We start from the raw sequence: 13562 nt of genomic DNA, 5'->3' as shown, positions 1-13562 counted from the left end.
CCAAAGGTGTGAACCAAGGTTTGAGTGGGGAACTGTGTAACAAGATCTGCTCAGAAAAAATGAAAGTAGCTCATGATAATTTACACTGAAAGTCGTACATCATTCTGAAGGATTCCAGAAGCTCAATCTAAGATAAAATATAGTAGTATAGAGAATCATCAGAGATCTTCTTTACTAACAGGGAATTTACAGTGTCTGTAGTCTCTTGGTACAAAAGACAACACAGAATAAATGAATAACTTTAAAAATGCATGGATGAGGTTACTTTGAAGGTGTTTCAATAGGGACCTGTTGGAATAACAACTGACATATTCAGAGAAGAATCCACAGTACTTCAGACTAGGCTTATTCTCTTAAAAGAACAAAACGAATATGTAATCTTAGTTAAAAGAAAAAAAAATAGCTTTATGACTTGGAGAATATTTATTCTCAGGTAACATAACAGGTTCTTGGCATAACTGAACTTATTTGTGATTCAAGGTATACCAACCTCCGCACCAACCTTACCTTTCTACATTACTCACCTGTTTTCATTTCTAACAAACGCTTTTTCTTTTGTTGCCTCTCTTGTTTTTCTTTTTCTGCTTTCTCTTTAGCTATTTTAGCACGTCTCTGTTTTTCTTCTGCTTCTCTCCTTCTTATATTCTCCTTTACTGCTTGCTGTGCAAAAAAAAAGGGGTGCATTAAAACTGAACTCTTAGCAAAAAGAAAGTTGAGCTTAAAAACAAGGAAAACTTAAAAATTACATATTCTAACTAATCTGATTTTATCAAATATTTTACATTCAACATACAGTGCATTTTATTCAGAAGAACATGCAAATTCAGAATAAATACATTAAAAGCATACTAATCAGCTCCAAATGGGATTATAAAGTCAGCAAGAATTACAGCTTAAAAGTATATACATTAATGAAGGAAGAAGTCAGAATATCTAAACAACCTGCTTTCAGAAAACCATAAATTTATGTTCTTTACTTGTATTTCTAAAGGAATTTCAATATCTATTATTTCTCATAACGCTACTAGACCAAAGGAAACAAAATTGCTTTGGTGACTTATTAGTTAATTTTTCTTATTGTTACCTACATAAGCATTAGTTCACTGAGTTTATAAATTGTATTTTTCTGGTTAATATTCCTACTACATTCCTTATTTTGTATCATAAGTACTCCAAAGCTTCCAATAAAGCCAAAATAGAAATCAGAGTTTTAAAATAATTATTTTGCATATCTAGACACTAAGAAAAAAAAACATCAAATTCAATAATATTTTTTAAAAGTGCTTTTAAAGTAAACTTATTATTTTAATGTACGCTGTGTATGCTGGTACATAGCTATATGGGTTACGCCAAATGTAAAGTGCATTGCAGCTGGAATACACGTGCCAATACGCATGCTCAAAATCTCCCTTAATTTCTGTATGTGTTAAAGTAGTTTCACATAGAGAGTATTCTTAATGTAGTTTTAAAGAAGGTCTTACAAGAAAAACTAACTTAGCATATTATTCTTCATTGCATAAAAAGTTTCTCTTTTCATACTGCAGTTATATACAATGTCCCACCTTTCACAACAGATCAAAGTTGTCCCCTCCTACAAAATATCTAAAACTTTCTTAATTTCTTATGCAATATTGGCATGTTTGCAATGATAGTTATTGTTTCATGTTGTTTTTAGAAGAAAAATCTCTAGCCTGCCATTTGAGAAAATATAAGAATGGACTGAAGAATCCACTCCTCTGTTCCAGGACAGCCTGGTCTAAGTGGTTGGCGACCCTGCTCGTAGCAGGGTTGAAACCAGATGATCTTTGAGGTCCTTTTCAATCCAGGCCATTCCATGATTCTATAATTCAATACAGCATAGATAAATATGGATTATAGCAATATTTGCAAAGGCATTGCTTGTAACATCACTGCAATAGACAGCGATGAAAGATAAGGAAAAAATGTACATGGATTTTGTAAGGAAATGCTGCTTCTTGAAAACTGATGAATAAGCTTTCAATCATGAAAAATGACTGTGAAATGAAAGGCCTTTTTTTTAAATACAGCAAAACTTTACTTCCATAGTATCTTCTCCAGGGTCACCCCTGTCAATTTTCTTGACAGGGGTGGTAGGGAGAAACCTGCTAAAGAATGCTAAAGTTCTAGATTGAATTAGTTTTAACAAATTAGTTGCAGATTTTCAGACTGAGCATTCAATAAAATAAACTAGACAGCAAAACTCTAAAGGGACTTGAGCACAAGTACAATATTGGAAGGAATTACATACTTGCCTAACAGAGCACTGAAAGAAAATTCTACTTCACATCAACTTTTCTTCCTCAAAATAATATCAGTAGAACTCAGTCTCAGCTTGTAACCATGCAAATTTAGATATGTATTCCTTTCTAACTAAAATGGTCAATGGGACTCAATTTAGTAGCTCACACCTTCATATCCAGTGCACACTGGTTGCTCTGGAGTATCACATCCTGCTTTTGGCCTCTCCGTCAACAGGCCAACAGCCTCCCACAAGTCCTGTGATATAACTTAGAATTTCAGGCTGATGATGCCTCAAACACCACTTAAGACACCACTCCAAGACATAAGTACTTCTGTTGATAGAGCTACTTTGACAGCAACAGCTAAACAAAAACTTAGGTGACTGCATGCCATCAGATAAAGCAAGATGCGGATGCCTACATTTAGAAGTCTACGTCCTGGAATCAAATCCTACCCTACGTGTTCTATGTCTCATGCTGTTTGCATTTCAAAAACCAAATGTCTTAATATTAGATTGTTCAAAAAGCCTAAAATACTACACACAGCCTGACCACATCTACTATATACCAGCACAGTATGCAAAGTTATTGTTCAGAAGGGCTACAGAAGTAGACAGGATTTGCATACCATGCCAAAGCTTAGAGTTTCTGGAATGAAGGTACTCTTGGGTTCTCTCTTGTGCTTTCCTGGATCATTTGTGATTTTTAGGTATTTGTATAATACAAAAGATAAATGCTCTAGTGTCTAGGAAACAAATGTTAATGTCTTTTCCCCCGTATATGCTTTTACTATAGCACCAATTCAAACTTTTCTGTCATTTCTGCTGCAAAGCAATCTAGTAGCAATAGGAGCAAGGGGTTTCTGTAGTTCTGTGATTAGTATGTTGCACTTAAGAGTTGCTGATACAAAGAATCTTTTGCTTTCTCCTACACATGCCACTGCAGGAAAATTCTAACCATTAGAGAAAAATAAGAAGGGAAAATATTACAATTGATTCACATTATTTCAGAAAGCTGTTTTTCTCATGGAAAGGAGTGAGCCTACTAGCAGTACATCCAGCTCTATGAAAGCACAGGTGAACAGAGATTTCAGATAAATAAGATGCTGCAGTAAGTGTATTGGGAACTTATCTGCAGGTATTACAGCACTGAAGAAAAGGCGCTTCACCCATATTTTGGGTTCGGCCAACCAAATGTGCACTAGATTTGGTAGTCACAGAGTGTTAATGTTAGCTGCTATAGCCAGCAATGAAGTACAAAGTGCATTCGAGTGCTAGCTATTAACTTGAAATCTATGGCTCCAGATTTTAAAATGCTTAATTTTCATTAACTGAAAAATACAGAAGTATTGTAAGTAAATAAAAGTGTATTTAAATTGTCAGCATTGAATCACAGAATCACAAAATCATAAGGCTGGAAAGGACCTACAAGATCATCTAGTCCAAATGTCCTCCCATTACCCTTGCTACCACAAACCTCTAAACCATACCTCATAGCTTGTCATCCAGATGCCACTTGAATACTGCCAGGGACGGTGACTCCACCACCTCCCTGGGCAGGCCACTCCAGTGCCTGAACACTCTCAGAGAGAAAAAGTTTTTCCTTATGTCTAATCTAAACCTCCTCTGGTACAACTTGTGGCCATTTCCTCAGATCCTGTTTGTTGCCTGGGAGAAGAGGCCAAACCCCTCCTCATCGCAACCTCCCTTCGGGAAGTTGTCGAGTGCAATGAGGTCTCCTCCGAGCCTCCTCTTCTTCAGACTAAACAATCCCAGCTCCCTCAGCCGCTCCTCATAAGACTTGTGCTCCAGACCCCTCACCAGTTTCGTTACCCTTCTCTGGACATGTTCCAGGGCCTCAGTGTCTTTCTTGTAGTGAGGGGCCCAAAACTGAACACAATATTCAAGGTGCGGCCTCACCAGTACTGAATACAGGGGGATGATTACTTCCCTGCTCCTGCTGGCAGCACTATTTCTAATGCAAGCCAGGATGCCATTTGGCCCTCTTGGCCACCTGGGTATACTGTCGGCTCATGTTCAGCTGAGTATCAACCAACACCCCCAGGTCCCTTTCCTCTTCACAGTCATCCAGCCACTCTGTCCCAAACCTATAGCGCTGCATAGGGTTATTGTGGCCAAAGTGCAGGACCCTGCACTTGGCCTTGTTGAACCTCATCCCATTCACCTCAGTCCAGCTATCCAGTTTATCTAGATCCCTCTGAAGGGCCTCCCTACCCTTAGGCAGATCGACACCATCTCCCAACTTGGTGTCATCTGCAAACTTAATGAGGGTACACTCAATCTCTTCATCTAGGTCATCAATAAAGAAATTAAACAAGATGGGCCCCAGTACTGACCCATGGGGGACACCACTTGAAACGGGTCGCCATCTGGACTTAACTCCATCAACCACTACCCGTTGGGCACAGCCCTCTAGCCAGTTCCTTACCCAAAGAATGGCACACCTGTCCAGGTATTTGTTTGCTCGACAACAGAGATGACATAACTTAATCTTCCCATGTGTAGCAATGACTAAAACTGTATTTTTGTTTTAGACTATTTAAGAATCTAGTAATGGCATAGCACTAAGTTTAAACATCTTTTGAGCTAAGTTTTCCAAACACCTTCCATTTCTGTCAGTAATCAAAACCAATTCTAAACAATTCTGAAAATCAGGCCTCAGGTGTCTCACACTAGGTATCTCAAAAATCTTTTCCAAGTAGACTAAAACCTGAGCAACTACTCAATATTTTGTTTAGTGTCACTGAATGATAAGTGGTTTCATGCCTTATCTACACACCCTCTTCATATAGCCTTCAAATTGTGCTCTGCAAGACAGAATTATTAATTTTCCTCAAGGTTTCTTCTATCATGCTCATCAATAACAACTAACTGTTTCAAAGCATTAATGAATCTATCTTTATAACATAGCTGTGAAGCAGGCTCATAGTATCTGTCCTAGTTCTATGGACACAGAAAGCAACTATGGGGAAATTAAGATAAAGGACAACCCCTACTTTGTATCTCCAATTCAAGATGAATCTGATCACTTAGAATTCTTATTCCACAGCATTTAAATAGAAGGTGTGGTTTAAAAATTAAATTAATACAACTGTTTTGTAATATTTAGAATTTTTGAAATCAGTTTCCTGGGTTTCAAATTAGGAACTGAACAAGTTTGGAAAATGTAACTGTTACCTGTGTTTGAAAAGTCAGATATACAGAATCACAGATTAATTTAGGTTGGAAAAGACCTTCAAGACCATGAAGTTCAACAATCAGCCTGACCTACCAAATCCCATCACTAAACAATGTCTCCTAGTGCCATGTCCACACACCTCTTAAATACCGCAGGGCTGCAGGCTCCACCACTTCTCTGCACAGCTCATTCCAATGCTTGATCACCTTCTCCAAGAAGAAATTCTTCCTAGTACCCAATCTAAACATTCCCTGACACATCTTGAGACTGTGTCTTCACTACTATCAATTGTAACCTTAGAAAAGAGACCCTCTTTGCTGTTATCTCGTTCCAGATAGTTGCAAAGAGTGATGAAGTTTCCCCTCAACTTCCTCCTCTCCAGACTAAACAATCCCAATTCCTTCAGCTGCTCCTTGGAACACTTGTTTTCTAGTCCCTTCACCAGCTTTGTCACTCTCCTGTGCATGCACTTGAGCAACTCAATACTTTTTCTGGTGGAGAGGGGTCCAAAACTGAAAACAGGATATAAGGCATGGTCTCACTAGTGCTGCATACATGAGGATAGCCACTCAGGCCAGAATAAGATCAGCCATCTTGATCACCTGGGCATACTGCTGGCTCATGTTCAGTCAGTTGTCAACCAGAACCTCCTGGCCCTTTTCTGATGGGAAAGTTTTCAGCCACTGTTCCCAAATTCTCTGTCACTGCATGGGATTATTACAACCCAAGTACAGGATCCAGATCCAGCACTCACCTTCGTTGCATGTCATGCAACATGTAACTTGCTGAGCAAAATTATTTTGATTGAAGATGGTACCTTCTAGAATTTTAGTCATTAAACTCTGAAGCAGCAGAGCTTCGATAATCTTTACACATTCTAATAACTCTGCTAAATATGTGCTAAATATGTGTTCCATTTTATGTTCTTTCCTCAAAATAGAAGGACAGAGGAATTTCAAAACAAGTTTCAGTATATATAGAAGGAGTATTTTCCTTGACTACACCCTCTGACATGTCTGAAAACATTAAAAAATAATGACGACAACAAATAAACAGAACTGGGAAACACAGGAGCAATTTAAATATACCATAATGATAAGTGTTATGCTGCAATAAGGAGATGGCAGAATGAGAAACTGAATCTTTCTACAGATCAACAGCAGAGCTTGATCACCACACCAGGCTAATCACAAAGCTCATTCTAAGATTTCTTTCCTGCGGGATCGTAGCTTACAAATTAAGCCATGTAATTAGAAGTAGCCACAAACAAACAAAGAATGACCACAAAAACCATAGAAAATCAACAAACTCTCCCTGGCCCCCATAACCTTACCAATCTGAGCATAATTATAAATAGCCAAGACAGTAATCCTCACTAATCCTAAACAGGAGCTTCAAAAAAGTATTTCAGACTTCCCTAAATTTGCTTTGGCATTTGAAATTGAGGGTTATGTCAGTCTTGAGTATGCATTCTGAAGTATATAATCAAATCAATCCTTCTTCCAGAAAAAGAATACTGGCAATGATGAAAGAACTTGCAATATTTTTTGGAGGACAGCTGAAATTTGCCAAGACAATAGTTTGTAGCCATACATAGTGAGCTCCAAACGTTTAAAGAAATACTCTGGTGAGAAATTTCTACTTTTAAGAAGGAATTCTCGTTAAAACTCTTAAATCATATTTTGGTAGAACAAAGAATAATAAAAACACCACATTGAGATTAAATAATACCTATTATTAGTATTTGTAAACATAATGAAAATGTGTTGGGATTCATAAAATACCTAAAGAAAAATTTAGACTTCCAAAAAACTTTAAAATTTTATGATGAGCTATTATTGCACTATTTGTGAAAGTTTATATATATGTTTATATATAATGGTTGCAGGATGATGCCCTGTGATATAAGAAAGACTGAACTAACTTCATAATCTATGACTATTTTAGATAAATCTAAAGCAAAGATCTACTAACTGAAAGTGAGTTTGAATTATGCTTTTGACGGTGTACAGAGCTTTATACATGAAAAGCTATCTAAAAATAACCTGCATCAGTCTAATGGCTGTTTCTCACAGATAATAAAAACACTAAAAACTATAAAATAATTCTTAGGTACTTCTCCCCAAAAGATAATCCCTTTAAAAGGTGTAATAAGAAAGATTTTCAAATGCATAGAAAACAAACTCTTAGAGAACATTATCATTAAATAAAGTTTTGGATTTGGATTTTGTATGGGAAAAGAATACACAGAATGACAGCTAGTTTTTATTTTTAAGTAAATAATAAGCATCCTTTAAAAAGAAAAAGCAGTTTTAAGAAAGGTGGAGTTTCATAGTTTTCCTATTCAGGTTATAAATAAACATAAGATGTTCAGTTTTAAATTACATTCATCATTATAAAGAATTTCCATTTCTTTCAAAAAGAAATAATCCAAGAATAATAACTCAAAAGCTAATTATCGTAACTTAGTAGAATTTAGTATGAACAAAGAAGTTTCTGTTATGTGCATCAGATGCTGTTTGAGGCAGAAGAAAATTATTTTATTTTGTTCAAGAATTTAAAGACTACAAAAGTAATTCTTAAGAAATGTTAGGGAATAAATAAACAGACTGTACCATGAACATCATCCTGAAGTTGTTTAAGTCAGTTAAAAACTCCTCCACAGAAACTTTCTTCAGATCGATTGCATAATAACCCATCACGTTCTGATATAGTTTTTCCATGTTCTCATGCATCCGTGAAAGTTTCTGAAAATCTTCTTTGGCATGAATGAGAAAGCTGTATGCTGCTGTTAAGGCTGCAAGAGTACTCAGTAAATCCATCCAAATCCACAGTTCTTAACTTAGCATAGATCTGTATTTCATACACATTTTTTATTTCCATTAAATGAAGTGTCAAAGTAATCCGTGTCATATACACTTCCAAGTATTTTCTATATACATTAGCACTCTAGATAAATCAAGATGTTATCATCAAATTTTTTCAGCTTCTTTTAATTTAAAGATTATTCTAAGGGCATGCAATTTGTTACAAAATTAAAAGTATGAAATGAAGCAGTTGAGTGTTGTTTTTTTGTTTTTTCTTTCTGTTTTTCTATCACTGTCTCATTGAAACCAAACACTTAGGTATACAATACATTCTTCAAAAATCTCCCAAATAAACCTGCCAAAAAAACCTACCAACCAGTCAATAATACTTTTGACTCAATCTAATTAAATAGTCTTCAAAACTGCTAGTGAAAGCAACTCGAGTGCCTTTCCTTCCACTTCTCCAGAAACTAATTTGGATTTTCATTTAAGAACATATGCACAATTATCTTTAAGGTCAAACACGTAATTTAGTTGAAGTAAATTAGAGGCTTAGAACATATTTTTAAAATATACTCATTTAAAAATATATAAATTATGTAATTTGATTTAGAACTTGTAGCTAACTTCACTGAAATGCATGCCATTCTGACACATATGTAAATGGAAAGTGAAATTTAGATATCAATAACTAACCGGAATACTTTAGCATATCAAGAAATACTGTAATTACAGCTTCAAATACGGTAAAAATAGAAATGTCAATAAACAACAATATTAAAATAATAAATACAAAAGAAAAAAACCCTCATCCTAACAGCTTTCTAGAATGTCAGTATAGCAACAGTAGTGCTTCCATTTTTATTTCTGGTGGCTGCAGCAGATAGTTATGCTTTCTAAGGCAATTTACAATGCCAATACAATTAAATTAAATTAGAGATGAAAACAGCAGAACTACTTCCAAAAAAGATAGACAACTTACAAAAAGCACAAAAATACTGCATAGCAAATGAAATCAAATAAAAAATAACTGTTTACTCATGACCTGATTATATAGTTTGTCAAAGCTCAAAGAAGATAAACTGCACGTAGGTCTGTGGGACATTTTCATACAGTATTCACTTAAATGGAAAGGCAACTAAACAAATATTTATGATCTTTCTCTTCTTGCTGCAGAAAAGAATGTAAAAAACAAAAAATGACAACTCCACCCTTTCCCCTCGGTCCACTGCAATTACTATAAAAGAGAATTAACTGTATATTTTATACCACAAATTCATACACTATTTGCCATTTTATTTTTATGAAGAACTGGATTTTTAATTAGGTGAATTAAAATTTAAGAAATAGAATTTTCGTCTACTCTGTTGTTTCAAATAGACAGGAACAACTAACTACTGGGTGATTATTTTTACTCTTCAAATTTTATACCATATTCTTTTCTTTTTTAGCTTTACTTAGAGACTGCATCCCATTTGATCTTCACTATAAGATGTCTTTATCGTTTGTTACAGTTAGTTTTAAAACATTCTTCTTATATTTATTCCCCAACATGCACAAAACTTACTGGTGGGATAGCAAGGAAAGTGGATGAGAGATCAGTATGCAACAGCTGCCCAAATATCAAGTAAAGAAAAAAAGAATTATGAAAAAAAAGCATGTCACAAGCACATACTAGGACTACCTAAAGAAAAGTCAGCAGTTTAAAAAAGAAAAAAACACTGCCACATTGAGAAACAAAAATTAATGTTAAGTCAAACCAGAAAAATGTTTTTGCATCTTGATCATTTTTCATACTATACTTATATGTAAATCTTAGATCATCAACAGAACTTAGTTAGAAATAACTATTTCTTGCATTTTTGATCTTGTTTATTTCCATACCTTGGAATGCTAGAGGAAAAGCAGGTAAATTGGTTTTGTTGACAATAGGTATAAATGCCATATATCAAACATGCCAGCAACTTTTGTCAGTGTTCTAGAAAGGAAAAAAATCTTAGAAAAGCTAAAAAATATAAATAATATGTATATTTAATGTTGCAAATGAATGGTATGCCAGTATACATTAAAAAGGAGACTTCTGAGAAGAAATATCTGTGATATTCTACAAGATGTAAGTACAGTTACAACTATGCTAATAGTGTCTATATAGTGTGCTTATATTAAACTTTCGGAACTGACTCCTGTCAAATACACGGTTTAAAATTTTAAACTCAAAATGCAGCATTCTGGAAAGATGCGCTACTATGCAGTATTTCAGTCCCAGACACAGAGAATTCTGAAGATTTTATTTTCTGTCTGGTGTGCTAGGGGATACCCTAAGCTCTTGGCATTCTACTGAGACCGCGCTTCAATTTAGGTATTTTTAATAAGTCCTCTTCCTTTTTTTTTTCCTTAAATACAGCTTTTGTTAGCCAGTACTAGCTAAACTGGAGGCAACAGGGAATACTACTGAGCACAGCAATCCCATCTGTAATTATTATGAACAGGCTGATATATATGCATTATCAGCTACACGATTCATTGGCTTTGGATGAATGAAGACAGAAGTAAAGCAAAGCTGCAACACAGGTGGGAGGAGAAGAAAATCAAGAAGTTAGTTATTTGTTAACTTTTTCTGAAATGACTTCGCATCATGGACAGCCTTTTTGAACTCATGGGACTACAGATCATCATTCTGCTCATTATTGGAACAGAAAAGCAATGCAGGTCTGAAATGAGTAATATCTGTAGTGAAATTTCCATGTACTATATACTTGGTCTTGCATATTCATGGCAGCTTTTTTCACAGTGGACTGCTTGTCTTAAGACTGTATTGATTTTAATATATTGTGCTATGTAAAATACTAATATAGTGGAGTGTATCAAGACATGTAAAATCAGCTGTTACTCTGTAGTAGACAACAAATTATGTTAGTACACCAAACATTTTCTCAGAAGACCTTATATTCACTGCATGTGACTTTTTGTGACTTTTTGACTTTTGCATGTGACTAACCCATGTATTAAACGTAGGCAATCCAAAAAGGAATATGATCCTGCATGAGTACAAAAGATTAACAGGTGCATAGATACTGCATGTATTTCAGCAGAATCTTTAAAATGGAACTGAGACTGTCACTATATTAGCAAGCAATAGTCTCTGTAAAAACACAGCAATTTCTTCAAAGTCTGGGGTAAATAGATTGAGGTCACTTGAAACCAGGATTTCAATGAACAGGTTTTTTTTTTTGTTTTTTTTTTTTTTTTTGGCCAAAGAGTGTGAATAATGCAGAACTCCAGTGAGAATGTCCCACATGAAGCTCTTGGGGAAATAGTTGCGATTATCTGAAAAATACATGTCACAGAGACTTCCTTTTTACATTCATAGCAAGGATCAATGGTAGAATTCCTTCTCTGAATACAGTAGTTCAAAAAAGACACGCTAACGTTTAGACTTTTAAATTAGCATCTTCTGAAGAGTATTTGTTTAATAATTCCTTTTCCTTGACTTAGTCACTCCATCTTACCTCTATATTAAACATAATACTAAAACAAACTGACATACATTTGTATCGCAGTGTGTATATCTCTAATATTTATGAACAAAGCCAGTGTTAACGAGTCTGAAGTCCAGACCAGATAGAAAACATATAAAAGAATTCCACAATTCAAGTTAAATGCACATTGTTTGCCAAAACCCTATTAATTACATGCCCACATAGTCAACATCTTGATCCTTTCTGAAAAAGTGACTGACACGGTTTTGTAATTTTGCTATTGGTATTCCATATCATAACATCATGTACAGCACGGGTAATTAAAGAGCTAATACTCCAGTTCTGTGGATTAGCAACCTTCCAGATACCTGCTTCTCAAAAGAGAAGAACAACTACATATCCCAGAGGACCTCACAGCAGAGGTGGGTGTGCCAAGGTGCCAAGCCGTGCACCTTCATTCAAGTAGGCCTTTCTGTTTCGGAAACTTTCTCTTATTTTATTGATTTATTATCCTTACTTTCAATTAGATTGTATTATATTGTATTATCTTGCATTCCAATATCATAGTAAAATAAGTTTTCTTCCTTAGATCATTGCTGCTGCTCCGGTCTTTTTCCCTCTCTGAGCCCAGCTCCCATTCCCCTGTCCCTTTCCCTTTTCCCATTCCATTTTTTGGGAGCCAGGGGGCCCACGGGCCTACTGCCCCCCTGTCACGGGTGTGGATTGATCTAGATTGATCTAGATAACTCCGTCACAGTGACATGCAGTCCTTTTTCACCTGACCAGCTCTGGTCTTGTAATCTTTCAAATCCCTTAGGATCCTAGCATGTTTTATTTGTTCATATTGCACAGAAGAAATTTCAAACTATATGTCTGGTTGGTTAACCAATAGTTTAGAGGCACCATGTATTTTCTTCTTTGCAGTAGAACTGGGTTTCTTATACCTCACTTGAATCAGGCTAAGTACAATTCTTTCCTTCTCTTAACAAATTAACTTGAACAAGGAAAAAGGAACAGAGAATTGATCAAAAAGAAAGGACTGTATTCCTACCTGAAAGATATCAACCAACTTACTATCTCTCAAGTATTAGTTCCATAAACTTTCGTGAAAATCACCTTTATAAATACATTCAATGGTTAAACAGGATAAAATTTATCAAGAGTTTCTCAACTGCTACTTAGAAAATCATTAGATGTGAACTGGACTGATACAGAAGATGTTGATTAAACTACTTAATTAAGCTTTCAACATGTAATTTAAATTCTCTTCATAAACCCACTAAATTTTCATTTTGAACACACAGATGTATTTTGTTCACTATGCTTTTTCTTGAACATTACACTGAATGAATTTAATACTATAAATCAATATCAATTCAATATTCTTTGACTGTCCTAATTAAACCAAACAAATGAACTACAATAATGACTATAATTACTCTTCAGCTAGTATACATAATATGACTGACAAACTAGTGCAATTTAATATATAAGAGAAATATTCATAATTATAGACTTTGTCAATGAAAGGGTGCACCAACTGTGCATATATCTGACTTCCTGAAGAAACAAGAATGCTAATCAGTTCATTAGGGACCTTTGGGTTGTGATATTTTGTGACAGGATGTAATAGCCTGCTTGTCCATGAAGCCTAATTGTACTCAAGATGAAAAATTATTTCCAACAAAGCACCATCCTTCCTTTTTCAGATTTCCTACTGGTTTCTCTTTATGAGCTGCATGCCTTTCAAGGCTTCAGCATCATTCAGCTTTCCTTGTCATAGGAATAAAAGTTAAGACACGTCCAGGCTTCATCAT

The 13562-nt window shown here is 35.2% G+C and overlaps 1 protein-coding gene across 3 annotated transcripts in view; it reads right to left on the bottom strand.

The window, feature by feature from the left end:
• Positions 1 to 13562, bottom strand: part of DIAPH3 (diaphanous related formin 3) — a 237529-nt gene that overhangs the window by 76884 nt on the left and 147083 nt on the right. For all 3 annotated transcript variants that reach the window (XM_015276853.4, XM_025146783.3, XM_040653578.2), the window contains 2 exons: positions 8075 to 8239; positions 525 to 660 (listed from right to left, as the gene is read on the bottom strand). In XM_015276853.4, coding sequence (XP_015132339.1) covers positions 525 to 660; positions 8075 to 8239 — 301 coding nt within the window. The remainder of the gene's footprint in view (positions 1 to 524; positions 661 to 8074; positions 8240 to 13562) is intronic.

This window comes from Gallus gallus, chromosome 1, assembly GCF_016699485.2.
Source record: "Gallus gallus isolate bGalGal1 chromosome 1, bGalGal1.mat.broiler.GRCg7b, whole genome shotgun sequence".
Lineage (NCBI taxonomy): Eukaryota > Metazoa > Chordata > Aves > Galliformes > Phasianidae > Gallus > Gallus gallus.
This window is presented reverse-complemented; position numbering and strand designations above follow the sequence as displayed.